Below are 26,305 nucleotides of genomic sequence, written 5' to 3' on the forward strand. Positions count from 1 at the left end.
AAGTGATACCTTTGACCCCGTACCCAGAATCCATCTTTCAGCTGCCATAGTCCGTTTCCGCACCGCCTGCTGCCCAAAGTCAATTTTAATGGCAGCCCACGATCCCAGTGCCAGTGTCTCTGTTAATCTGCTTAGGCTAGACTCCGCATTTCAGTCGCTTAACAAAACAAATATTTGTTTCTCTTTCACATCACAGTTTCGGTAGGTCAGGTGGGTTCTCCTCCAAGCAGTGGCTTGTGGCTATGGGCCATTTCCACCTTGAAACTGAGCTTTGTGGAACGCATTGCCGCCCCTGTCACCATTATGGGGGGAAAAGGCTGGAGGTGCGAGCCGTTCATAGGGGCCAGGTCTGAAAGTGGCTTCCATCATTTCAGCCCTTGTCCAGTTGGCTAGCACTCTGTCACATGGTCCCCAAATAAATGTGATTTAGGCTGAAAAATATAGACAAACCATATGAGTAAGTTGCGAGCAGTTACAGCCTCTGCTTCTTCAGGACAGGTGGTGCCTGCTCAACACTCAGGCCTTTGGGGCAAATGGGCCCCAAAGGCACTAGTCATGTTTCGGCTGGAGTGGAAGGTCACACCTAGAGACCGCATTGTTCTGAAAGACAGAACATCAGGGAACCTCAGAGCATATCCATGTACAGTTTCCCAGATCTGGAGGAGAAATCGTTACAAAGATGGAAAGAGACAATGTTCTTATCCCACACTTTGCATCAGAGACTTTACCTGGAAATTGTGTTTTTGTAAGTGTCTATGTGATGTTGATGCACAATTTGAGAGCGATTCATCTATTGCAATCCTATTTACTGAGACCCTGTCAGGTAAAGTGATTTGCCCAACTTTAGAAAGCATGCTAATGGTAGAACATATCCAGTCTCTGCGTCCTGTTGGACTCAATGTCTCGTTATGTATCAGCAACTGTTTCTGATCATGAGTGGGGATTTCTGATATTCTATACCAAACAGTTTATGCTGTGGGGATAAGGGATTTAGAACTGCATGGAAACAAATGGGTTAAAAATTCCTTGGAAATGAAAAGATAGGTCTTGACAAAGAAGACTGTGAGCAGATACCATTTGGGCTTGGGTACATTGATACTGTCAATGTATTGATACTGCCTAATATTTTCCCATGACCAGACAGCTTACTGTGTTTCATGTAACTATTGCATTAATTTATTTCTACACCTATTCCTGGTCTGCCTCCTGGTTGGTCTATACTGGAACTTGGGTCTACACTCCTTGTTGATTTTGAGATGAATACCAGAGGATGGGAGGAGATGCCGCGAGAGTGTTGGACCTGGACGAGGGTCAGTAATGGCTCTGAATGACCACCAGCCATTTGTCCCTTTGCTTCTAAGCTGTCTGGTTCCTCTTGACACCCTAATATTTCTACCTGGGGCTTTGATTGAAATCCTGTCTCCAAACAGCTCAGCTTCAAGTTATTAAGTCTCTACCAGTATTCTGTATTGGTGGCAGGATCCTCTCCTTCTTGCCCAACTTATAAAGATGGAAATTATTTAGGACGCATGGTTCTCAGATGTGGAAGGGGACTTGTGAGGTCACTTGTTTCCCAGTGCAGGTGTGTTGGTTTGAAAGGATTATTAGAAAAGCCATGCTTTCAGCCTGATTCATCTTGTAGAAGTAACTGTTTCTTTTAATCCCTATGTAGTACTGTAGTTTGGAAACCTAATTAGATTATCTCCACAGAGATGTGACTCACCCTATTGTGGGTATTGACCTTTGATTAGAGGGAGATGTGACTCCACCCATTCCAGGTGGGTCTTGATTAGTTTACTGGAACCCTTTAAAAGAGGAAACATTTTTGGAGAAAAGCTTGAGATCCATGGGAAAGCCACAAGAGAACCACGAGAGCCAACTCAGCCAGAGGCCTTTGGAGATGAAGAAGGAAAATGCCCCTGGGGGAGCTTCATGAAACAAGAAGCTTGGAGAGAAAGCTAGCAGATGCCACCATGTTCACCATATGCTTTTTCAGTTGAGGGAGAAGCCCTGAACATCATTGACCTTCTTGAACCAAGGTATCTTTCCCTGGATGCCTTAGATTGGACATTTCTATATCCTTGGTTTAATTGGGACATTTTCATGGCCTTAGAACTATAAACTTGCAACTTAAAAAATTCCCCCTTTATAAAAGCCATTCCATTTCTGGTATATTGCATTCCAACAGCTAGCAAACTAGAACAGCAGGTGATGTTTGTATTAGTCTGGATTGGAGACCAGCTAACCATAAGTCTTGTGCAATAGATCAAAGAAGAGATTATGGTTAAAGTAGGGGATGTTGAGGAGAGGAATGACCCTGGAAGGGAAGAAAGTTACATGCAGAAGCGACTGAAGCTGCTATCAGATGTGGACCTGGCCAAGGCTGCCTGACTTCCCCTGATGTGCAGATGAGCCCAGACAGAGAGAGGGGTTGGAGGAAGGCCACGGTCTATCATATGTTTATGAGCCACCCTCTGAAATCATGCCCTCTACCCTGTCAACTCTTCAGCTTTATCTTATTTTACAAAAAGTCATCAAACTCAGATTTTAAAGAAAAATATATTTCATGTGAAAATTCAGGTTGACCATATGAAAATTCAATTCCTAAAACATTTACTATCAATTTTTCATTTTCATAGGTACATTACCTCCGAAAATTAAGAAAATTAAAAATGTTTGCATCGATCCTTGCATAGACATTTGCAGCTTTGCAGGGAGGTAGAGAGGAAAGATGCATCATACAGTTGGTAGGGGAATCATTGAAATCCAGGGCAGATTAAATTAAAATATTAATAACATAAAATATAAAACATCACTTAAGCAAAATTATGATTCACATTATTAAAGCCAAGCTCATATTCTTTAGAATTATAATAAAATAATCTCAACTTGAAAGGGTAGGGAATATAAACTATTTGTTTCTCAGGTTCTGGCTTGGCTTCAATTCAGGCATGGATGTTCAAGGCTTTACAGCTTGAGTCTCTTGTCCAGATGCTCTGTGGCCTCCTGGACCCACTTCTCTTTGGGGTCAGCGCAGACATCCCTGGCCAGTTTGGTTTTGAAGCTGAAGGGGGAGAGAGGGCACAGTTAGACGGAGTGCCTGAAGGATACAACCTGGGAGTGTAACCTACTCTGTTTAATCCTGCCTGACCCATTATGCCCCTGGACCACAGCGTAGGAGAAGGAAGGCAGGATAAAGGAGGCAACTCTGGGAGAAGCAGCTACTCTTGTGGCTGGACAGGGAGCTGGGAGTGGGAATCCACTTTCTTTTCTTGGACTCAGTTGTTCCTTTGGGAAATTTCTGGGATTAGATTAGAGATAGTCTCAGCGTCGGAGTGTTAGACGCTGGATTAGTCAGATAACAGCTCTGTCCACTGCCCTGGGCAAGAACTTTGGACTGCTGGCCGAGGGTAGGTGGTTTCTGGTCCACTCACATCACAGCTTCCTGGGGACACTGGCTGCTGGTGATTCGTGTGTAGCTCTCCAGCCTCATCAGGGGAAACTTCGTTCTGGTGAATTTATAGCAGCAGGTAAAGATTAGAATCCCACCTGGAATGAAACCAAAAGAAAAGATGTCTCTTGAAGGTATGTGTTGAGTCTTTTTGTTTGAAAAGCAGGGAAAGACCAAAAATAGGAGTCAAAAGAAAAGGAAGAACTAAAGGGAGAAGCCACCCACATCCAGTCCAATGCCTCTGTCCTTTGAGGTATACCTCAAATTTTCTGTTTCACTTTTGTGGACTGTAGAATGAAAATGCATCATTCCCAGTTGACACGAGGAAGAAGAACTGGTGTCAACTCTGGGTTGCTAGGATGGGCTAATCATCCAAATGATCACAGCCAGGGAAGATCATCTCAGGGACCCCAGCAATCCATCTCTTTTTAGGCTCCCAGCAATCCTATGCCTGTTGAGTTTCCCTAACACCCACTGCCTCGGCAGAGCTGCTGTCTCTGGGAGCTGGACTGAATGAAACAAAGTCCAGACTCTGGGTCTCTTCCTCTGCTCTCTACTGTATCTGGAAATACCCCTCTCCTGGATGACTCTGGTCCCCAGACACAGCTGAAAGGAGCTGGGGCAGTTCAGGCTCCAGAGGATCTACTTCCAGAGTTGGAGTGTGGAAGAAGCTGGCTTCTAGTTCAGGCTCTGACCGTGAGCAGCTATGTGATCCGGCCCATTTCTTGTCTGCCTCTCAGTTTCTCTATCTTGAAAAAGCAGTTGTGAAAGTGAGAATCTGCGTACCTTCTGCTCTGCCCACACATGCTAACCCAGAGGGGAGGAGAAAAGAAGCTTACTTGGCTGAGCAAGCACCTGGGTGCTGAAGGTGGCGGCTGTGAGGAGCAGGCAGAGAAGCGCTGCAGAGACCTTCATGCTGGAGGGCGGGGTGTGAGCTCTGACTGAAGGCTGTGGGTCTCTCTGCTGCTCTGGCTGCCTTTTATAGAAAGCTGAAAGTGAGACAGAAAAGTAGGTGGGGTGAGAGGGAATCTAGTTGTCATTGTGAAAGAATCATAGGGTGGAGTAATACATCTGCTAACCAGTGCCCTGCCCTGGAGAGCTTGCTAGGAAATGAGAGAGCTAAGTTTAGGCTGAGCCTTCCATCCAAGACCCAGAGTGGTAGATGAGGTTGGGGCTGTGCCCAGGCTGACGGGGCCATATGATCTAAGGCTACTATTAAGGGCTCTGTTTCTTTGAAATGAAAAGTCTTCTGTAGAAAAAGGAAGGAAGCAGGGATACCAAAGTCAGAAGTGAGGAGAAGAGATGCAAAGGTTCTCCCTGTTTTCCCATTTTACACAGCATCTCTGGGACCCCAGAGTCTGGAAAGAAACACTGACACTTTGGCTGGGCTCTAAAATGGATTCGTCACTGCCTTCAATCCTGGGGGCTTTTCTGAGACCCGGGAAGGAAGAGAACAATAGAACATTAGCAGGAAAACCCCGTGATGCCAGTCCCCGCTTGTCCCAGAAGTCCTGTCCCACGTTGCCAGGGAGATTTACACCCCAGGGAGTCATGTCCCATGCAAGGGGGAGGGCAGTACGTTTACCTGCCAAGTTAGCTTAAAGAGAGAGGCCACATCTGAGCAACAACAGATTCTCTGAGGGTGATTCTTAGGCATAATTTTAAGAAGGCTTAGCTTCTTCTTTGCAGGAATTACTTTTGTAGGAGGGAATCCCAAGATCAAGGGCTCAGCCTATTGATTTGGTTGTCCCCAACTGCTTGCAAGAATATTATGAATTCCCCAGATGGGGAAATTTAGTATTTCCTCCTTTCCCCCAGTCTGCCAAAGGAATTTTGCAGGTACTTTTTTATTCTCTGCCTAAATTACTCTAGGATATATCAGGGCATCACACTAACCTGTAAAAACCAACCAGATCTCATGCCCTAGTCAAGATTCCATGTAATTATGGTGTTCAGATAAACTGACTGTATTAGCTAGAGTTCTCTAGAGAAACAGAATCAGCAGAGAATATTCGTAGACATAAAATTTATAAAAGTGTCTCATGTAACCATGGGAACAGAGTCCAAAATCCATAGGGCAGGCTGTGAAGATGATGACTCTGATAAAGGGTCTGGACAAACTCCACAGGAGAGGCTTGCTGGCTGAAGCAGGAAGAGAAACTGTCTCTTCTGAATCCTCCTTAAAAGCCTTCCAGTGATTAGATTAAACATCACTCATTGCAGAAGACACTCCCCTTGGCTGATTACAAATGCAATCAGCTGTGAGTGTAGCCAACATGATCATGATTTAATTCTATGAAATGTCCTCATAGCAACAGACAGGGCAGCACTTGCCCAACCAGATGAATAGGTATCACCAAGTTGACATATGAACCTGACCATGATATTGACCATAAAAGTTCAATTAGATAGTGTGGTACCCAAAATGTAAATTTTGCACCAAATAAACATCTCTCCCTTTGTTCTCACACAGAAGTTGAAGTTTTAAAATATGGACCATATCATCCTTTACAACCTGTGTTCTGATTTACCTTATTCCTGTCCAGACCAGCTTTATTCATATCTCTACTCAAAGGCCGATCAATTATTTTAACAATTGGGGTAATGATAACTTTTGTAGCTTCAGTGCTCCAACTCTGAGTCTCAGGTGTCACATGAATGTCCAAAGTTTCAGGGAATAGCCAGGTTATACACAAGTAGTTCAGTATGTCAGAATTTAGAAATAACAGTTACAACACCAAAATATATATGACTGCCATAGAGCTTACAATCTAGGACCCTTTACAATAGGCCTCTTGATTTCAATTCTTTGAATTTGTATGTTATAGTTAGTTCATATGAGTGTGGCATGATAATATTTGTCTTTTTTTCTAACACTTCATTCAACATATTGTCCTCAAAGTTCATTCACCTAGTTGCATCCCTCACAACTTCATTCTTTCTTGTAACTGCTCAGTAGTCTGTTGTATGTATACACTACAGTTCCCCCTTCCATTCCTCAGTCATTGTACTGTTAAACCACCTCCATCCATTGCAAATCACGCACATTGCTGCCATAACACCAGTGTACAAATGCCCATTCGTGTCCCCAGTCTCAGTTCCTTGTTATATACTGAGTATCGGGGTTGCAGGATATACTGAGTATTGGGGTTGCAGGATCATACCCCTAACCTCCTGTGGGACCACCACGCTGTCCTCTGGAAGGGCTGCACCTCTCAGCTTCCCCATCAACAGTAGTGAATAGGTACATATCTTTCTCCACATTTTCTCTGGCACTTGTTTCTCTCTGTTAATTTTTAAACTATTTTATTCGCACATCATACAATCCAACCTAAGTAAATAGACATGCTTTTGCCATCATAATCTATATGAAGACATTTCCTTTTCTTCAACAACAGAATACTTACCCTTCCCCCATGTCCCAAGCCTGTTGACATTTCATTTTGGCATAATGCCTTTGTTACATTTAGTGGAAACATATTGCACTGTTATTGTTGACTATAGACCCTAGCTTGCATTAATTGTGTTTTTTCCTGTATGCCATCCCATTTTCAACATCATTTGACATTCATTTGTTCTCCCTCATGCAAAAAAGTTTTTATATTTGTACATTTGATCACCATCACTGTCCACTCTAGGCATTCCTAAGTTATACCGTCTCAGTCTTCGTCCCCTATCTTTCCTTCTGGTATCATATGTGACCCCAGTCCTTCTCCCTCAACCATACTTACATTCAACCTCATTCGGTGTAATTATATTATTGTGCTACCATTAGTTAGTATTGTGCTATCCATTTCTAAACTTTACAATCAGTCCTGTTGCACATTCTGTATTCCTTCAGCACCAAATGCCCAATCTCTATCCTCTAACCTGTGTTCTTAACTTTAGCTCTCCAAGTTCACTCATTTATGTTGATTCTATTAGTGAGGACATACAGAATTTGTCCTTTTGTTTCTGGCTGATTTCACTCAACATAATATCCTCAAGGTTCATCCACATTGTTACATCCTGCATGACTTTATTCTGTCTTACATCTGTGTAATATTCCATTGTATGTATAAACTACAGCTTGTTTAGCCACTCATCCATTGATGGATGCTTAGACTGTTTCCTCCTCTTGGCAACTGTATATAATGCTGTATAAACATCAGTGTACAAATGTCTGTTTGTGTCCTTGCCTTCAGTTCCTCTGAATACATACCTAGTAACGGGGTTGCTGGAATCATGTGAGAATTCTATACTTAACTTCTTGAGGAACTGCCAGATTGCCTTCTAAAGTGGTTGCACCATTTTACATTCCCATCAACAGTGGATAAATGTGCCTTTTTCTCTATATCCTTTCCAGCTCTTGTCATTTTCTGTTTTTTTGATAATGGCCATTCTAGTGGGTGAGATGATATCTCACTGTGGCTTTGATTTGCATTTCCCTTATAACCACTGAAGTTGAGCATCTTTTCATGTGTCTTTTAGCCATTTGTATTGCCTGTTCTGAAATGTGTCTGTTCTTGTCTTTTGCCATTTTTTAAAATTGGCTTGCTGGTCTTTTTGTTGTTGAGTTTTAGAATGTCTTTAGATATTCTGGGTATTAAGCCTTGATCTGATATGTGGTTTCCAAATATTGTCTCCCATTTCATAGACTACTTTTTACTTTCCTGACAAAGTTCTTTGATGCACAAAAGTGTTTAATTTTGAGAAGATCCCATTTATCTCTATCTTTTTTCATTGCTTGTGCTTTTAGTGTAAGGTCTAGGAAACTGATAAGATTTATAAGATATTCTGCTACATTTTTTTCTAAAAGTTTTATAGTCCTAATTCTAATGTTTAGGTCTTTGATCCATTTTGAGTTAATTTTTGTACAGGGTATGAGCTATGAATCCTCTTTCATTGTTTTGCGTGGTGATATCCAATTCTCCAAACACCATTTATTGATGAGGCTGCTCTGTCCTAGTTGGGTTGGCTTGATTGCCTTATCAAAGACCAATTGTTCATAGATGAGTGGGTCTATTTCTGTACACTCAATTCAGTTCCATTGGTCAGTATATCTGTCTTTATGCCAGTGCCATGCTATCTTGACCACTGTAGCTTTGTAATATGCTTTGAAGTCAGGTAGTGTGAGACCTCATATTTCATTTTTCTTCTCAGATGTCTTTAACTATTTGGAACATCCTCTCCTTCCAAATAAACTTGGTTATTGGTTTTTCTATTTCTGCAAAATAAATTGTTGGGATTTTTCTTGGTATTGTATTCAATCTATAAATCATTTGGGGTAGAATTGACATTTTATCTGTCTTCCAGTCCTTGAAGATGGTATGCCCTTCCATTTATTTAGGTCTTCCATGATTTCTTTCAGCAATTTCTTGTTGTTTTCTGTGTAGAGGTCTTTTGTGTCCTTAGTTCAATTTATTCCTAAATATTTAATTATTTTAGTTGCTATTATACTTAGTTTTTTTTTAATTTCCTTCTCAAATTGCTCATTAATAGTGCATAGAAACAGTATGGATTTTGGGATGTTGTTCTTGTACCCTGCCACTTTGTGGTACTCATTTATTAGCTTTAATAGCTTTGTTGTAGACTTTTCAGGATTTTTAACATATAGTATCATGTCATCTGCAAACAGTGAGAGTTTTACTTCTTCCTAATTTGTATACCTTTTATTTTCTTTACATGTCTAATTCCTCTAGCTAGAAGTTCCAGCACAATGTTGAGTTACAATAGTGACAGTGGGCATCCTTGTCTTTCCTGATCTTAGAGGGAAAATTTCAAGCTTTCCCATCGAGGCTAATGTTAGCTGTGGTTTTATATATATATATATATATTCCCTTTATCATGTTGAAGAAGTTCCCTTCTATTACTATCCTTTGAAGTGTTTTCATAAGAAAGGATGTTGAATTTTCTCAACTGCTTTTTCTGCATCAATCAAGATGACCCTTTGCTTTTTCTTCTTTGACTCATTGATGTGGTGTATTACATTAATTGATTTTCTTGTGCTGAACCAGTCTTGCACACCTGATGTTTTGGTTTGCTAGCTGCTGAAATGTGATATACCAGAAACAGAATGGCTTTTTAAAAAGGGGAATTTAAAGTTGCAAGTTTACAGTTCTAATGCCATGAAAATGTTCAAATTAAAACAGGTATGTCCAATCTAAGGCATCCAGGGCGAGATACCTTGGTTCAAGAAGGCCCATGATGTTCAGTGTTTCTCTGTCAGCTGGAAAGGCACATGACAAACATGGTGGCATCTACTAGCTTTCTCTCCAAGCCTCTTGCTTCATGAAGCTCCTCAGGAGGCATTTTCCTTCTTCATCTCCAAAGATCACTGACTGGTGGACTTTGGTTCTCTCATTATTCTGTCATAGTTCTGCAGCTCGCTCTTCATTCTCAAAAAGGACTCTTTCCAAAATGTCTCCTCTTTTATAGGATTCCAGTAAACTAATCAAGGCCCTCATGAATGGGTGGAGACACACCTCCATCTAATCAAGTTCAATACCCACAATTGATTGAGTCATATCTCCATGGAGACAACCTAATCAAGCTTCCAGCCTATAGTATTAAATAGGGATTAGAAGAAACTGTTGCTCTCACAAGATTTATTAGGATTAAAACATGACTATTATAGGTTACATAAATCCTTTCAAACCAGCACATTTGGACTAAATCCCACTTCATAATGCTGTATAAGTCTTTTAATGTGCTGCTAGATTCAGTTTGCAAGTACTTTGCTAAGGATTTTTGCATCTGTATTCATTAAAATGATTGGTCTGTAATTTTCTTTTCTTGTATGTCTTTGTCTGACTTTGATATTAGGATGATATTGTCTTCATAGGATTAGTCAAGTTACCTTCCCTCCTCATCAGTTATTTTTTTTAGGGTTTGAGCAGGATTGATACTATTTTTTTCTTGAATCCTTGATGGAATTCACATGTGAAGCCATCTGGTGCTAGACTTTTCTTTTTGGAGAGCTTCTTAATGACTGATTTAATCACTTTACTTGTGACTGGTTTGTTGAGGTCATCTATTTCTTCTTGAGTCAATGTTGGTTGTTCGTGCCTATGCAAGAAGTTGCCCATTTAGTCTGCATTGTCTAGTTTATTAGCATATAGTTGCTCATAGTATCCTCTCATTACCTCCTTTATTCTGTGGGGTCAGTGGTTATGTTTCCTCTTCCATTTCTGATTTAATTAATTTGTGTCTTCTCTCTCTTTTTTTTTCTATCAGCCTAGCTAAGGGTCCATGGACTTTATTGATTTTCTCAAAGAACAAACTTTTGGTTTTGTTTTCATAGTCTCAATTTCATCTATTTCTGCTCTAATCTTCATCATTTCTTTCCTCTTGTTTGCTTTGGGATTAGTTTGCTGTTCTTTTCTCTAGTTCTTTCAGGTGTACAGTTAATTCCTCAATTTCAACTCTTTCTTCTTTTTGAATACAGACATTTAAGGCAATAAATTTCCCTCTCGGCACTGCCCTTGCTGCATCCCATAAATTTTGATATGTGGGGTTTTCATTTACCTTGAGATATTTATTGATTTCTCTTGTAATTTTTTCCTTGACCCACTTGTTGTTTGAGAGTGTGCTGTTTGGCCTCCATGTACTTGTGAGTTTTCTGCCCCTCTGCCTGTGATTGATTTCCAGCTTCATTCCATTGTGATCTGAAAAAGTGTTTTGCAAAATTTCTATCTCTAAAATTTATTTAGACTTGCTTTGTGACCCAGCATATGACTATCCTTGAGAAACCATGAGCACTTATTAAAAATGTGAATTCTGCTGTTGTGGGATGTAATATTCTGGAAATATCTGTTAAGCCTAGTTCATTTATATGTACTCCATCATATGTATACACCATCAGCCTAATTTGATTTTTGATGAGATTTTCCATGTCTTTTCAAACATCCTGAATGAGTTGTTTCAACTCCTATATCTCATTTGAAGTGTTGGTCTGTTCCTTTGGGCCATATTTTCTGTTTTTGTAATATGACTCATTATTTTTTGCTGGTGTTTAGGCATTTGACTTTCTTAATTAGTTTATTCTGAAGGTTGTTTCCACTCTTTTACCTAGGGTTTTGTTGTTGGATGGCTTTGTTCTCTATCTGTTCTCTGGCATTCAGTTCAACTTATTCTAGACCTCTAGCATAGGTTCTGTTTAATTGATTGCAGTTTGTCAGTTCTTGCTTTTCTGTTTCTTGCCCTGCCTATATGAAGCCTTTTTCTTGATGAGGGTCTCCTCAGATGTTATCAGCTCCAGTCAGATTTTCCCAGACCACACAGGCTCACATCTCAGGAGGAGAGAGTAGCCAGTATCAAGTTTCTTTGAGGGTGAGACCCAGAAGGTTGTCAAATTTTCTGTGAAGCCTTTAGATGCTACTTTTCCTGTCCTTCCCACCGTGATTGTCAGCCAGCAGCTCCCCACTGGTGTAAAGTGATGTGCAGTCTTTAATTTTAGCAGCCTCTCCCTGCCTGGGACATGGTTGAGACAGAGGCTGAGGTAGTAGGTAGGCTTTGCTTGCTTCTGTTTCCATCCCCTGGGGCAGAAATTCCATGAAGAAGAGCTTCCAGTTGAGCTGGGCCCCACTTCCTTTTTCTTGTGGAAGGTACACCCTTTAAGGAATTGCCCCATCTGCCTGACTATTTAATTTGTCTCTCAGACATTCCTTAATTCCACCCTTGCCTGGAGCAGTGCTGGAGGCTGAGAGTGCTCACAGTTCTATTTAATGAGCTGGTATGAGGTTAAAAAAGAAAAAAGCCTTTTCAGAGCTGCACCCTCGCTCCAGGGGTTTGCCATTCAAGAGCTGAAGATGTTATGTGGTTCATGTGTCCCCAGGCTCTATGTGCCACTTTTTCTTGTGGTCCAGCCATTTTCCAGTAAAAAGCCTCTCTCTCTATTTTTTTTCCATCAGTCTGACCCCTCTTTGCCTAGGCAAAAATTCCTAGTGCTTAATCCAGGTTCCTTTAGTGCTTAATCCAGGTTTATCTGTGCTTATAGCCTGTTTTCAGTAGTCAGAATTTGTTATTTAATTCTGCAATTGGAGTTTGGTTGATCTAAGCCCTTGCTACTAGTAAAGTCTGTTTTCTTTCCCTAAGGGAACCACTCTGCTGTGCCCATCAGGGAGGGGCACTGGCCTCTGCAGCTTGCGGAACTTATAGTGCTGTGTGGAGTCTCAGCTGTTCTGCCTGTTCCAGACTGGTGTATGCTATGTGTCCAGTCAGTGAAGTCCCACAGCAGTTGTTCTGTACTGTTCCTGGCAATTTACTAGCTGTTCTAGAAGATGAACACCTCACTGTTCCACACCTCACTGTTTCACCATCTTGCCCTGCCCCTTTCCTACTATGTGTCAATATTCCCAGGACTGTGTTTATTAGCAGTGGTGAGAGTGGACATCCTTGTCTTATTCCTGATCCTAGGAGGAATGCATTCAATCTTTCACCCTTAAGTATGATGGGTTTCTTATAGATGCTCTTTATCAAACTGAGGAATTTGCCCCTATTTCTAGTTTTCTGAGCGCTTTTCTCATGAATGTGTGTTGAATTTTGTCAAATGCTTTTACTGCATAATTAATATAATCATGTGATTTTTGTTGTTTAGCCTGTCATGTCATGAATTATATTGATTAATTTTCAAATATTGAACAAGTCTTGCATTTCTGGGATGAATCCCATTTGATCATGGTGTATAGTTATTATTATTTTTTGGTTTTTAAAATGCTTTTATTACTAAATATAACATATATACAAAGAAAATAAAGAAAAGCAATGATTTTCAAAGTACACTTTAACAAGTAGTTACAAAACAGATTTTAGAGTTTGTTATGGGTTACCATTCCACTGTTTCAGAGTTTTTTCTTCTAGCTGATCCAAAACACTGGGGCTAGAAGAAATACATCTTTTTCTTCTTTGGGAAAAATAATACGTAAGCAAAAAAAGCAATAAATTTCAAAGCACATCACAACAATTAGTTGTAGAACAGATTTCAGAGTTTGATATGGGTTACAATTCCACTATTTTAGATTTTTACTTCTAGCTGCTCTAAGATACTGTAGACTAAAAGATATATCAATATAATGATTCAGCAATCAGACTCATTTGTTGAACCCTATCATCTCTGTATAACTGCACCATCACCTTTGATCTTTCACCCACTCTTTAGGGGTTTTTGGGCTATGCCCATTCTAACCTTTTCATGTTGGAAGGGGCTGTTGATAATATGGTATAGGAGATGGAACTAGTTGATGTTCTAGAGAGGCTGGCCCCTCTACATTTCAGGACTTCATGTAGTCCAGGGACCATCTGGAGGTTGTGGGTTTCTGGAAAGTTATCCTAGTGCGTGGAACTTTTGTAGAATCTTATATAATGCCCTAGGTGTTATTTAGGATAGGCAGGAATGGTTTTGGTTGGAGTTTGGGAAGTTTATGATTATTTTTATATAAAGCTGAAGTCTCCTTGCTTATATTCTATTAAGGAATTTTTGTCTGTATTCAGGAGGAGTGTTGGTCTTTACTTTTCCCGTTTTTGTACTGCTTTTGTCTGATTTTATAGCAGACTTCATAGAATGAGTTGGGCGTTATTAATTTTTAAAATTTAACATTATGAAGTAAATTTTCACGACTCATGCATATTATTCAGTATCTGTTAATCTATTCTATGAGTGAATTAGAACTTATCTACGGTTTAGGTGACTTCTTATTTTGATGATTATAAATTAAATATGTTGAATATACAAAAGAAATCTTTATTCTAAGATGGAGCATCTATCTACTTTTACAGAATATAATATTGTTTGTTGTATTAACAGTTTAAAATATGTTAACATTCTTTAGGCTCGCATACATCTTGGTCCATTGCTCCTTGTTTAGTTTGTACCCTAAATAGTGGTTGCATATTATTATTTTTAGCATATGTGTAAATTCTGTAATGGAAAATCCATTTAGTTTAAATGTGCATTTATTTATTTCATTTTCCATGTGTATATCAGCTGTTTTATTTTCAAGAGCATGACTTATTTCACGTTGCTTTAGTTCAATGGGAGCTGGCATTTTCTTAAGTGTTAAGAAGGAGTTAATATTTAATGTTTCCGTTGGTTTCAATGCAGTTTTTACAGTGGCCTCTGGATTTGCGGAGTTTCTGAAAGGACTCGAGGCTTTCCAAAATGACCACTTTATTAGATTTTCATGACTGCTCCCTGTCAGTGGTATCATGCAATAAGATAGTTTTTATGGGGTAGGGAACTTAAGGCAATGCTTTATGCAGTCTGTGTATACATATGAGTTATAGACACTCAGACTCCATTCAGGGTTGTTTACTCTTTCCAGTGAAGTGGTTTCATGCAAAAGTTGCATCCAGAGAAACAAGAAGAAATGATAATGATAATTATTATTATTAGGAGATGACACAGAATTAATAATCAGGTAATCTGGGTCTTTTCTTCTCTTAGCCTCTAATAAGGGTGGCTGTTTGGACTTTTAGCTTTACTCACCTTTTGTGTCTGTAAAATTTGATAGTTGATGGGATCAGATAGAACAAAAAATTTCCTTTTGCAGCAGATGTTTTGATGCCTCATTCCGCACCCTGTCACACACCTGAGCTCACTGACACTTGTAGGGGACTTTCCAGCCAACTGATAGCTTTCCATGGCAAAAGCATGCATCTCTGTACCTTTATGCCTGCATTGCCATTGCTGTAAGCTTTCTCTGAAACCTCTGAAACTTGCCTGACAAGACTGGAAATGCAGGGGAGTTAACACCCTTGAGGCAAACTTCATCCAGTGGGAGATAAGAAAAGCTAGATAAATGCTCCAATCTCCTGTGAGCTGCTGCAACCATTCTGAGACATGGTTTCTCAGAAGAACTCCAACAGGACTGAGCTTTCATTGCCTTCAGTAGTACCTGCTATTCACCCACCCTTTATTAGCTTTACCCCCTTCCCTGTCTCACTTTCCTTCCTCTCCGGTGCTTTCTGGGACCATCTCCCAAATACTGTACCCAAGATGTCTCAGAGTGTTTTTTAATAAACATTTCATTTTAGAATAATTTTAGATTTAGACAACATTTGCAAAAGTAGTACAGGGAGTTTTTGTACACCTCTCACCCATCTTCCCCATACCTTACATAACCAATGTAAATTTGTCAAAACTAGGAAACTGACACTTGCACATTGTTATTAGCTAAATTCCAGACTTTATTTATATTTCATCAAGCTTCCCACTAATGTCTTGTTTCTGTTCTAGAATCTAATTCAGGTTCCACATTGAGTTTAAGTCTATTTTGAGTTGAAGGAGGGTCAAGTTAAAATAGTATTCAAGTAAGAACTCTCTGATTGATGGGACTGGCCCAGAGAGATTTGGAGAGAACTGTGGGGCTTTATGTGGGGTTTGAGTTCATAGTTCTGCACTGACATGTGATATCTGCCCAGGGTACAGATTCAGAGAGTGGCTCCATCCATACCTGCCTTTACCAGCTGTGAACTAGATGGCCTTAAGCTTCCTTTTAGCCATGTCAGAGGAACAGTCAGAGGCCAAGAAACCTTGGGAAATAAGAGAAGGCAGAAAAAGACTTTTGTTTTTCAGCTGTTTTGGGTTGTTGTGAGGATTAGCTGAGTTAATAAACAGTCTTATGAAACTGTGCAGAGCACAGTTAGTATTCAGTAAGTGTTAGCTGTCATTATTTGTATTAGGAAATGGGGAGTCATGGTCAAGTTCATGTATCAACTTGGCCAGATGGTAGTGCCTGGTCGTCTGGTTGGGCAAGCTCTGGCCTGTCTGTTACTATGAGGACATTTCATGGACTTAAATCATGTTGGCTGCATCCACAGCTGATTGCATTTGTGATCAGCTAAGTGTAGTACCTTTTCCAATGAGTGGTGCTTTAATCTAATCACCAGAAGGCCTTTAAGGAGGATTCAGAAGAGACAATCACTCTTCCTGCTTTAGCCACCCAGCCTCTCCTGGGAGTTTGTTGAAGACGTTCATTGGAGCTGCCAGCTCACGGCCTGCCCTGCAGACCTTGGGTTCTACATCCCCATGGTTATGTGAGATAGTTTTGTAAATTTTATATTTACAGATATCTCCTGCTGATTCTGTTTCTCTGGAGAACCCTAGCTAATACATGTGGGCATGTAGTGGACTAAGGAGTACTGGGGAGGGGCTCAAAGTAATGCTGATAGCCTCTTGAAAAAGGTCTCCCTAAAATTGTCGTATTTCTTCTAAATTGATCCATGAAAGGGCCACGCACTTGCAGGAATGCTGTACTGTACTGGGGGAATTACATGAGTATCCAAGAGGTCTCAAGTGTCCTCCAGGAACTTGAGACGAGGAATATTCTGAGTCTCAGTGGGTTTGGTGATGCAGCCCAGTGAGGAGTGTCTTTGTGCCTCGAAAATTCTAGCTCTGCAGGGAGTTCAAAAGATTGAAGCCAGTAAAAAACTTTCATCTTGCAATTCCCTTTCCTGGCTGTTGGCTTCTGTTTAAATGTAAAAAACCTTAATATAGAAACTTTTGCTGTTAAAGTCCTCTAGTATCCTATTCAGCTGTCCAAATGTCTGCTAAGGAAGTGTTCACTCCAATTTCTCTTTTTCTCTTCCTCGCTGTCTCCCAATTAGAAGCTTCCTCAGAGTCAATTAAGATGCATATTTGGTTGCTGTGGTCAGAACCCACAGACAGTGATATTGTGGAGCTTGTCTAACTTATGCAGTATATACATTGATTTGTTTGTCTCCAACCCTGTATTTTCCTTTCGGTCTACCAGGAGAAGTGTACTCTGTGCTTTTTGATACCAAGCTTGTCCAGAAGACTCGCTTTGGCTAGTTAGATAGCAGCAGAAGTTACACATGCCATATCTGAGCAGAAGTTAAATGCCATCTCATGGTCCCACCAGCGCATCTTTCTCCTTTACCATGGGAACAGCATGCACCAGGTGGAGATTACCTCTCCATCCTGACTTTCATAATGAAGGTCTATGGAGTAGAGTTACTGTAAAGTTTACAAGACATGGGAAAAGTAGAGCACTAACATTAGGGGAAGCTGCACATGGGATCTGTGGAAACTTGTGGTACTATTTTTTTTAAGCAGATAGAAAATTTATTGAGAGCACAGTAAGAGGACATGCAGGCCCTCTTGCAAAGACAGAGGTGAGGAAGGAGAAAGGCAATAGGCAATGTGGGGCCATTTGCTTTTATAGATTAGCTTTACTTAATCCTCTCCTGCCTCCTTTGTTTGGGGCCTTCTTTGCCCCTGCCTCCTCTCCAGGGAAGTACCTGGAATTGGATAGTGCATTTGGGTGGGTTGGTTGGCTTCACCTTTCCGTAGATGACTCACTCAGGTAGGGGACATGTGACTCCAGAAGTGTCGGCTGCTGCTGGGTGTTTCCCATAAATGGGTAGCCCCTGGGCAGGGTGTCTGTGGAGACAGGGGACTTTGTTGTTATTGCTGTTTTAGTACACTTTTTATTTTAATCTCAGACTTCTATTTTTATGTTTAACGCTTTCATAAACTATTTTTTCTTTGGTAATTGGAACCACATAGCTAGTATGGGAAAAAACTGCCTTGTCTTAAGTTTTGCCAATTTTTAGACTGAAACATGATGGATGCCTAGTGTTTACCTTATGTTTAATTAAAATCAGTATTTATCTAAAAAAAAAATTAGGTTTTTGATTGCTTTTTTTTTCCCCCAAGCTATTCACAGATAAATTTTGTGGTTCTTTCCACTGCACGGCAAGGCATATAAGCAATAGAAATTTTTTTAATCTTCTGCTTCTCCTTAGCCTTCTATTTGTCAGTAGAAGTTAGGAGGAACAAAATAGACATAAAAATATCTACTAAAGCAAAAATTCTTCAGAAAGAAGAGATATGTATTTATAAGAATGAACTTAGCAGAACTTGATCACAACAAACACAAAAAGCAATTTTTATACGAAGTTTTAGATTGGAAAAACACCATTTTAAAGTTAAATTGATCTCCTTTGTACATTGACATGTGCTCCACAGGGGCCTTTTTGACCTTGATTATCTGTCCTTATCCAAGGGCTTCTCTCTACTCTCAGGACCCTGTTCTAATCTGCCTCAACTTCCCCCTCAGAGTTCTCGTCCCTTAATCTTAAGGGGAGCTGAGAGATGAGGGTCCATCTTTTGTAGGTGCTTCTGGCTTGTCAGGGGTCACAGTACTATTTTCGCAACTTTTCTGTAAGTCTAACATTTGTTCAAAATAAAAAGTAACCAGAGAGAACAAAACCTCACTGAAGAGAACTTCGTATCCTGCAAATAAAAGACTGATGGTGCTTTAAAAAGATGAACCAGAAATAATGTTGTAAACCTTGACAATCTGGCATTGTTACTGCAGCATAATCCGGCAAAAGCCTACTGATGCAACAGTCTGTACTGGCAGTGGGACAACCTGCTATAACAAACAAATACAAAAGATGTGGCATTGCTTTCATACCTGGCAGGAGGCAGACTGGATAAAATCGTAACTGTTGTGACCCAGCAATGAAACAGCTAGTACAAGTCACCTGCAATAACTTGAAAGACATATAATGTTCCTAGTCAGCTTTTGTGTTTAAACCTCTGAACATAATTCCTTATAAAGATTCGATTTCTTCTCCTTTCGAATCTGGTCTTGCTCGGTGACTCGATTTGACCACTCCTTCTGTTGGCTTTATGCCAGCTTCCAGCTTCTTCTTTCTCCTTGGGGGAAGTGTGGGGAGCAAGCCTTCTTTTATGAAGCCTGACTGTCCTGAATCCCTGTGCTGGGGAGAAGCCCAAGGTAACCCCATGAGCATACCATGTGGTGGAGACCCAAGGCCCTAGAGAGAACCCCCAGGCAGCTTCCAGTTGCTCAAGGTATCCAAGGCCTCAGACAACGTGGGGTATTATATAAGGTATTCATGATACACCCGTTCTGAATTTGTGTCCCACAAAATCATGACAGAATAAAATGATTGCTGTCTTAAGTCACCAGGTGTTAGAGTAATTTGTTATGAAAACAATTGTATCTCTTCCCTGAGCCCTTTGGTCCATCCGAAAGGATGAACTGTGCACCATCTAAAGTCATCAGGGGTTTCAGCAATAGATGTGGGACAATAATACTATTAATTTGATCTTTACCACAAGGCTGTTTTTTGTTGTTGTTGTTGTTGTTGTTTTTTAACTTTTTGCTATTTTGAAATAATTTCAAGCTTACAGGACAGGTGCAAAAATAAAATAAAAATAATACAGAGGACTCCAATATATTTCCTATTTCCTACCTGGATGCTAAGATTTATCAAATTTTAAATTTTTTTCACTTTGTCATATCATTCATTTTATCATCTAATCCATCATATATTTATCCATCCATCCATCCCTCATCTTTCTTTTTGCAATTCTTTTGAGATATATTTTCATACCATATAAACCCTCTGAAGTATATAATCACTGGCTCACAGTATCATTACATAGTTGTGCATACATCCCTATGATCAATTTTAAAACATACTCATTACTCCAGAAAAGAAATAAAAATAAAAAAGAAAATGTAAATCCTCTCAATCTCCTTATCCCCCCCGTTATTGACCAATAGTATTGGTATGGTACATTTTGTTACCGTTGATGAAAAAATGTTAAGATGTTACTAACTATAGTCTATAGTTTGCAGTAGGTGTTTTTCCCTTATACCCCTCTGTTATTAACTCCTTATGATAATGCTGCACATTTGTTCTAGTTCATGAAAGAACTTTAAAATATTTGTATGCTTAATCACATTGTCTACCGCAAGACTCACTGAATTATGCATTCCCATGTTTTAACCTCCAACTTGCCTTTTGGTGACATACATGACTCTAAACTTCTCCTTTCCATCACGTTCTCACACCATTCAGTGCTGCCAGTTATTCTCACAATAACATGCTACCATCACCTCTATCGATTTCCAGATGTTTAAGTTCAACCTTGTTTAGCATTCTGCACATACTAAGCAACTGCTCCCCATCCTTTGCCTCCTTCTATATCCTGGTAACCTATATTCTATATTTTATGTCTCTGAGTTTACATATTATAATTAGTTCATATTAATGAGGTCGTACAATATTTGTCCTTTTGTGAAATTTATTTCACTTAATGTAATGTCCTCAGGATTCATCCATGTTGTCACATGCTTTAAGACTTCATGCCTTTTTACTGCTGAATAGTATCCTATCATATCATATTTCATTTATTCATTCAGCTGTTGATGGACACTTGGGTTGTCTCCATCTTTTGGCAATTGTGAATAATGCTGCTATGAACAATGATGTGCAAATAATGGTTTGCATCCCTGCTTTCAGATCTTCTGTATATATACTGAGGAGCAGGATTGCCCTGTCATAAGACAACTCTATACTTAGCTTCCTGAGGTACCACCTCACCATCGTCCAGAGTGGTTGTACCATTTCACATTCCCAGCAGCAATGAATAAGTGTTCCTGTTCCTGCACGTCCTCTCCAACACTTGTAGTTTCCTGTTTGTTTAACAGCAGCTATTCTAGTAGGTATGAGATGATATCTCTCTGTGGTTTTGATTTGCATTTCCCTAATAGCTAGTAAGGCCGAACATCTTTTCTTGCACTTTTTAGCCATTTATAGTTCTTCTTTGGAAAAACGTTTGTTCATTTATTTTGTCTGTTTTTAAATTAGGTTGTTTGTCTTTTTGTTGTTGAGTTACAGAATTTCTTTATATATTCTGGTTATCAAGCCCTTATCAGATATTTGGTTTCCAAATATTTTCTCCCATTAGGTTGGTTGCCTTTTCGTCCTTTTGATTACGATCTTTGAAGTACAGAAGTATTCAATTTTGAGGAGCTCCCATTTATCTATTTTTTATTTTGTTGCTTGTGCTTTGGGTGTAAAGTCTGAGAAACTACTGTCTATCACTAGATCTTGAAGATGTTTTCTTGCATTTTCTTCTAGGAGTGTTATAGTACTGCTTCTAATATTTAGGACTTTGATCCCTCTTGAATTAATTTTTGTACGGGGTGTGAGTTTGTGGTCCTCTGTCATTCTTTTGGTTGTGGATATCCAGTTCTCCAAACACCATTTATTGGAGAGACTGTAGGGCCCCAGATGAGTGGTCTTGAGAACTGTGCCGGTTTGAAAAGGTTTATGTACCCTAGAAAAGCCATGTTTTAATCCTAATCAAACTTGTGGGACCAATGGTTTCTTCTAATCCTTATTCAGTACTGTATGTTATAAATTTTAATTAGATTACCTCCATGGAGATGTGACTCAATCAAGTGTGGGCATTAAACTTGATTAGGTGGAGACATGTCTCCACCCATTCCAGGTGGGTCTTGATTACTTTAATGGAATTCTTTAAAAGAGGGAACGTTTTTGGAAAAGGTTTGAGATTCTGAGAGAACAGAGAATGATGACAGAACAACAAGAGAGAAAGCAACAAGATTCTGAGAGAGACATAGTCCACCAGCCAGCAACCTTTGGAGATGGAGAAAAACACCCCTGAGGGAGCTTCATGAAACAAGAGGCCTGGAGAGGGAAGCAGATGCCTTGTTCACCATGTGACATTCCACTTGAAAGAGAAACCCTGAACTCTTTTGGCCTTCTTGAATCAAGATATCTTTCCCTGAATGCTTTAGATTGGACATTTCTACAGATTTGCTTTAATTGGAGATTCTCATGCCCTTAGAACTGTAAACTTGTAACTTATTAAATTTCCCTTTTTAAAAGCCATTCCATTTCTGATATATTGCATTCCAGCAGCTAGCTTTGAAAAATCAATTGATCATAGATCTCAGAGTCTATTTCTGAACTCTCAGTTCGATACCATTAATAGATATGCCTCTCTTTATGTCAATACCATGCTGTTTTGACCACTGTGCCTTTGTAATATGCTTTAAAGTCAGGAAGCATGAATCCTCCCATTTTAACCTTCTTTTTCAAGATATTTTTGGCTGTTGGAGACCCCTTTATCCTCCCAAATAAATTTGATAATTAGCTTTCCCATTTCTGCAAAGTAGAATATTATAATTTTGATTGATATTGCATTGAATCTGTGTATCAATTTGGGTAGAATCAATAATTTTATGACATTTAGCCTTCCAATCCATAAGCCTGGAATGCCTTTCCATTTATTTAAGTCTTCTTTTACTTATTTTAGAATGTTTTGTAGTTTTTTATGCACAAGTCCTTTACAGCCTTGATTAAGTTTACTCCTAGATATGTGATTATTTTAATTGCTATTGTACATGAAATTTTTTCTTGACAACCTCCTCAGACAGCTCATTACTAGTATATATATCTATCCATTTTTCTATGCATCTATTTCCATCTCTGTTTTCTAAACATTTGAGAATAGGTTGCACAAATAATGTTCCTTTAATACAATACTTCCATGTATATTTTCTAAGAACAAAGATATTCATTTATGCAGACATTAAGTCAGTTATCAATTCAAGAAATGTATCATTGATATAAAGCGTAGAGTCGATAGTCCAACTATTTTAATTATCCATTATCTTTTAGAACATTTTCTCCTCCATTATTAGATACAGTCTGCAATCAGGTATTGTGTTTAATTGCCATTGTCTTTTAATCTCTCTCTCTTTTAATTGTGGTAACATATGTACAATATAAAATATCCCATTTCAACCCCAAACATACAATTCAGCGGCAATAATCACATTCACAATGACAAGGGTGGGTTTTAATCTGCCTGAAAGCATTTATCAATGTTTTCTTTTACTGTTTGTTATTGAGAAACAGTTGCCTCTTCCTACACTGTAAGACTTTGGATTTATAGATTCCGTACTTATTAATTTCTGATTGCAGAATGGACAATTCTTTTCTGAGCTGATTTCTTGCAACCAACAGCAATAAGCATCTATTAACATTGCATCTTCTTACTCATTGCCCTAGAACAGTAGTAGAAATTTATGGCTTTGTGGGACATACCAATCTGTTGCAACTACTCTGCCACTGTAGCACAAATGTAACCACAGACCACATGTGAACAATTGAGCTTGGTTGCGTTCCAATGAAATTTCATTTACAGGAACAGGATTTTGGCTTGCACACCGTAGTTTGCTGAGCCCCGCCTTAAGAGCTAAAAGATCCATGATCTTAACGTTACATAAATGCCTCTTTGTGAGGTTCGGTTGGGACTTCTTGATCTGGAGATCAATGAGTTAGAGGAGGATTTATCTACTCCTGACACAGCTGTCTACAAGGGTGCAATAAGAACAAGACAATTACTATAACTCATTGGGGAAGAGAAGACTGGGAGACACCCAACAGTGACTGGTTTATAGCAGCCTTGAAATGCTGCTGAACAGACACTGTGAAGGCTGCATCTGGGAATAGGGGCTCAGGAGGAACTCCCTTGTCCAGGGCCCCTGGATCCACCTTCTTCAGGGCTCCTGCCTGTGCGTTTCTTCCTCTTGGCCACAATAGAAGTGGAAATTGTGGGTATGCCCTCCCTTGGACAAAGCCTTGTCTCTCTCAAAGCTCACGGAAGGTTTGAAAGTTATTCATAGTCATAATAGCCAAAGCTGGGCTTCTGGTATTCTTGACAACATAATTTCCTCAAAAAAAAAAAAAAAGAAAGAAAAAAATGGTAATTTTCTGATCTATGAAGACTGCTACCTGAAGTCTGCTCCTGTACCCAGTCCTCTGCTGATAGCTCTGTTCTCCCATACCTTCTCCTTTAGGCTGAGGCTCCTGGGCTTGGAGGGGAATGCCACACTCATCACCCTCTCTCTTTCCTGAGCTGTCCTATTCAACTGAGAGTTTTCATGGGAACTTTGCTGTTCAAAGTCCTTTTAAAAATTCCATTGTATTGTTGGGGTGGCAAAACAGTTGGTATTTCTAATTCTATAAGGTGCTGAATTTCTGGACTCCATATTCCCTTTCACTCCTGGCCAGGTCTAGGTCAGAAAGATGCACACTATGGAAGCCCAAGTCAGAGATTGCAGGACCGGCCAGTGACCCCAGAAATGTGGATATGACGGAGCTGAGGAACACAGGGCCCCAGACCTGTTTGTGCATCAGGTCATCTGAGGAACTCATAAAGCATACCAATGGGAAGGGGAGACTTTCCTCATTTCAGCATCCCAAATCAGAATCTTTGGTGGTGTATTGATGTTTTAAAGGAATTTAGAATTTATACCCTGAATAAACAACTCTGGAATCATTTGACGTCCAAAGTAATTCCATAGCCCATGGTCCCAAAGATGGAAAGCGACTTGCACAAGATTATCTCACAATTTAGCCACCAATCAGGTCCAGATCTTAAAAGTCATGTCAGTACCCAGCTACTTGTTGTAAATCTTTGCAGGTCCCTATGTGTGGTGGATTGAATAATAGTATCCCCAAATGCCCACATCCTAATCCTTGGAACCTGGGAATATGTTACCTTAAAGGTATTTTCAGCTGTGACTAAATTGAGGGCCTTGATATCAGAATATTATCCTGGATTATCTGGATGGGCCCAATGTAATCACAAAGGTCATTAGAAGATGGAGACAGGAGGGTCGGAGTCAGAGAGAAGATGCGATGATAAAAGTAGAGGTCAGAGAAGGAAAGTGAAAGATTTGACGAGGCTTTAAAGATGGAGAAAGGAATCATGAGTTAAGGAATCTAGGTGACCTCTAGAAGCTGGAGGAAGTAAGAAGATGGGTTCTCCCCTAGACTCTCTGGGAGGAATTCAGCCACACCGAGCCAGGGTGGGCTTCTGACCTTCAGAACTGTATGACAATATAACTGTGTTGTTTGAAGTCATTAAATTTGTGGTAATTTGTTACAGCAGCAACAGAAACTAATAACAGATTTTGGTATCTGGAAGTGGGACACTGCTGTAGTAAATACCTAAAAATGTAAACATGGTTTTGGAATTGGTCAATGGGCAGACACTGGAAGAATTTTGAGGGGCTAGATAGAAAATGCCTAGATTGTCTGAACAGAGAGAGGGTTAGTAGCAGTAGGAAATGCCAACACTCGCACTTGGCATTCCCTCCTGGAATAGGGCCACTGCATGCTAAGGCTTTGTCCTCACAGTTTCATTCACCCCTGAAGTAAGTATTCCTATGCCTGGGTGGGAAAAAAATAGGTTCAGAATTTCTTGAAAATGAATAGTGTGGCTTGAAAAGGGAATGTGGGCAACTATTTTGGGAATTGGGCACGTGGGACCCTCTCCTTCTGCCTTTCCTCTTCCCAAATCCTCAGCTTCAAATCTTGCTGCTTGGTAGACTATATGGGGATGTCTCATTTGTTCCAACTGTCCTCCCTCCAGGAGAGTAGGAAAAGCAGGGAGTTCCACAAATAGCTGCCAAACAATTACGTGCTGATTATTTTATCGGGGCACTTTGTGAGAGTTCCCTGGAACTTTGATGGAGTTCCTCTCTTTAGAAGGATTCAGCTTGGCTCAGGAATGTGGAAGCTGAATCCCCTCTCTTCCTCCTTGGCTTCAGCTGGTAGAATGGAAAGTTTCTAAAAGACATGTCTCCCAGATCTTTAAGTGTCCCCCTGGAATCCAGTAGTGAGTTGAATGGGGAACCCCCAAAAGAATGTCCATTTCCCAATCCCCAGAACCTATGCATGTTACCTTATTTAGAAAAAAGGTCTTTGCAGATGTAAAGATCTCCTGATGAGCTTATCATGGTGGGCCCTACGGATGTCCCTATAAGATGGACACACAAATGAGAAGACGCACAGATGAGAAGCAATGTGAAGACAGTGACGGGGATTGGAGTGATGTGTCGACAAGCCCAGGAATGCTGGGGCAGCCACCAGAAGCTGGGGGAGGCAAGGAAAGATTCTCCCATTGAGCCTTCAGAGGGTGTGCAGTCCTGAGACCACTTGACTTCAGATTTCCTGATCCCAGAACTGTGAAGGAACACGTTTTTGTTGTTT

General features: G+C 40.0%; 1 protein-coding gene and 1 long non-coding RNA gene across 2 annotated transcripts; one reads left to right on the top strand and one right to left on the bottom strand.

Moving 5' to 3' along the window:
• Positions 1 to 54: 54 nt before the first annotated feature.
• LOC143687831 (uncharacterized) lies at positions 55 to 24,602 on the top strand. The gene is made up of 3 exons (XR_013177695.1): positions 55 to 201; positions 494 to 745; positions 24,320 to 24,602. It is a non-coding gene; the product is annotated as an uncharacterized LOC143687831 (long non-coding RNA).
• LOC143687830 (C-C motif chemokine 8-like) lies at positions 2,685 to 4,387 on the bottom strand. Its single transcript, XM_077165194.1, has 3 exons — positions 4,291 to 4,387; positions 3,435 to 3,549; positions 2,685 to 3,064 (listed from the first exon to the last, which is right to left on the bottom strand). Exons 1-3 carry the CDS (start codon positions 4,364 to 4,366, stop codon positions 2,968 to 2,970), a joined length of 288 nt encoding a protein of 95 aa, XP_077021309.1. The 5' UTR covers positions 4,367 to 4,387; the 3' UTR covers positions 2,685 to 2,967.
• Positions 24,603 to 26,305: the final 1,703 nt, after the last annotated feature.

The sequence above is a fragment of the Tamandua tetradactyla genome, chromosome 6 (genome assembly GCF_023851605.1).
Source record: "Tamandua tetradactyla isolate mTamTet1 chromosome 6, mTamTet1.pri, whole genome shotgun sequence".
Lineage (NCBI taxonomy): Eukaryota > Metazoa > Chordata > Mammalia > Pilosa > Myrmecophagidae > Tamandua > Tamandua tetradactyla.

Excerpts from the sequence above, each read along its gene's own strand:
- LOC143687830 (XM_077165194.1), bottom strand. The coding sequence starts at position 4,366 with ATGAAGGTCTCTGCAGCGCTTCTCTGCCTGCTCCTCACAGCCGCCACC. Across the intron at positions 3,550-4,290 it reads CCAGGTGCTTGCTCAGCCAA|GTGGGATTCTAATCTTTACC; the intron begins GTAAGCTTCTTT and ends GTTTCATTCCAG. Across the intron at positions 3,065-3,434 it reads TGTCCCCAGGAAGCTGTGAT|CTTCAAAACCAAACTGGCCA; the intron begins GTGAGTGGACCA and ends CTCCCCCTTCAG.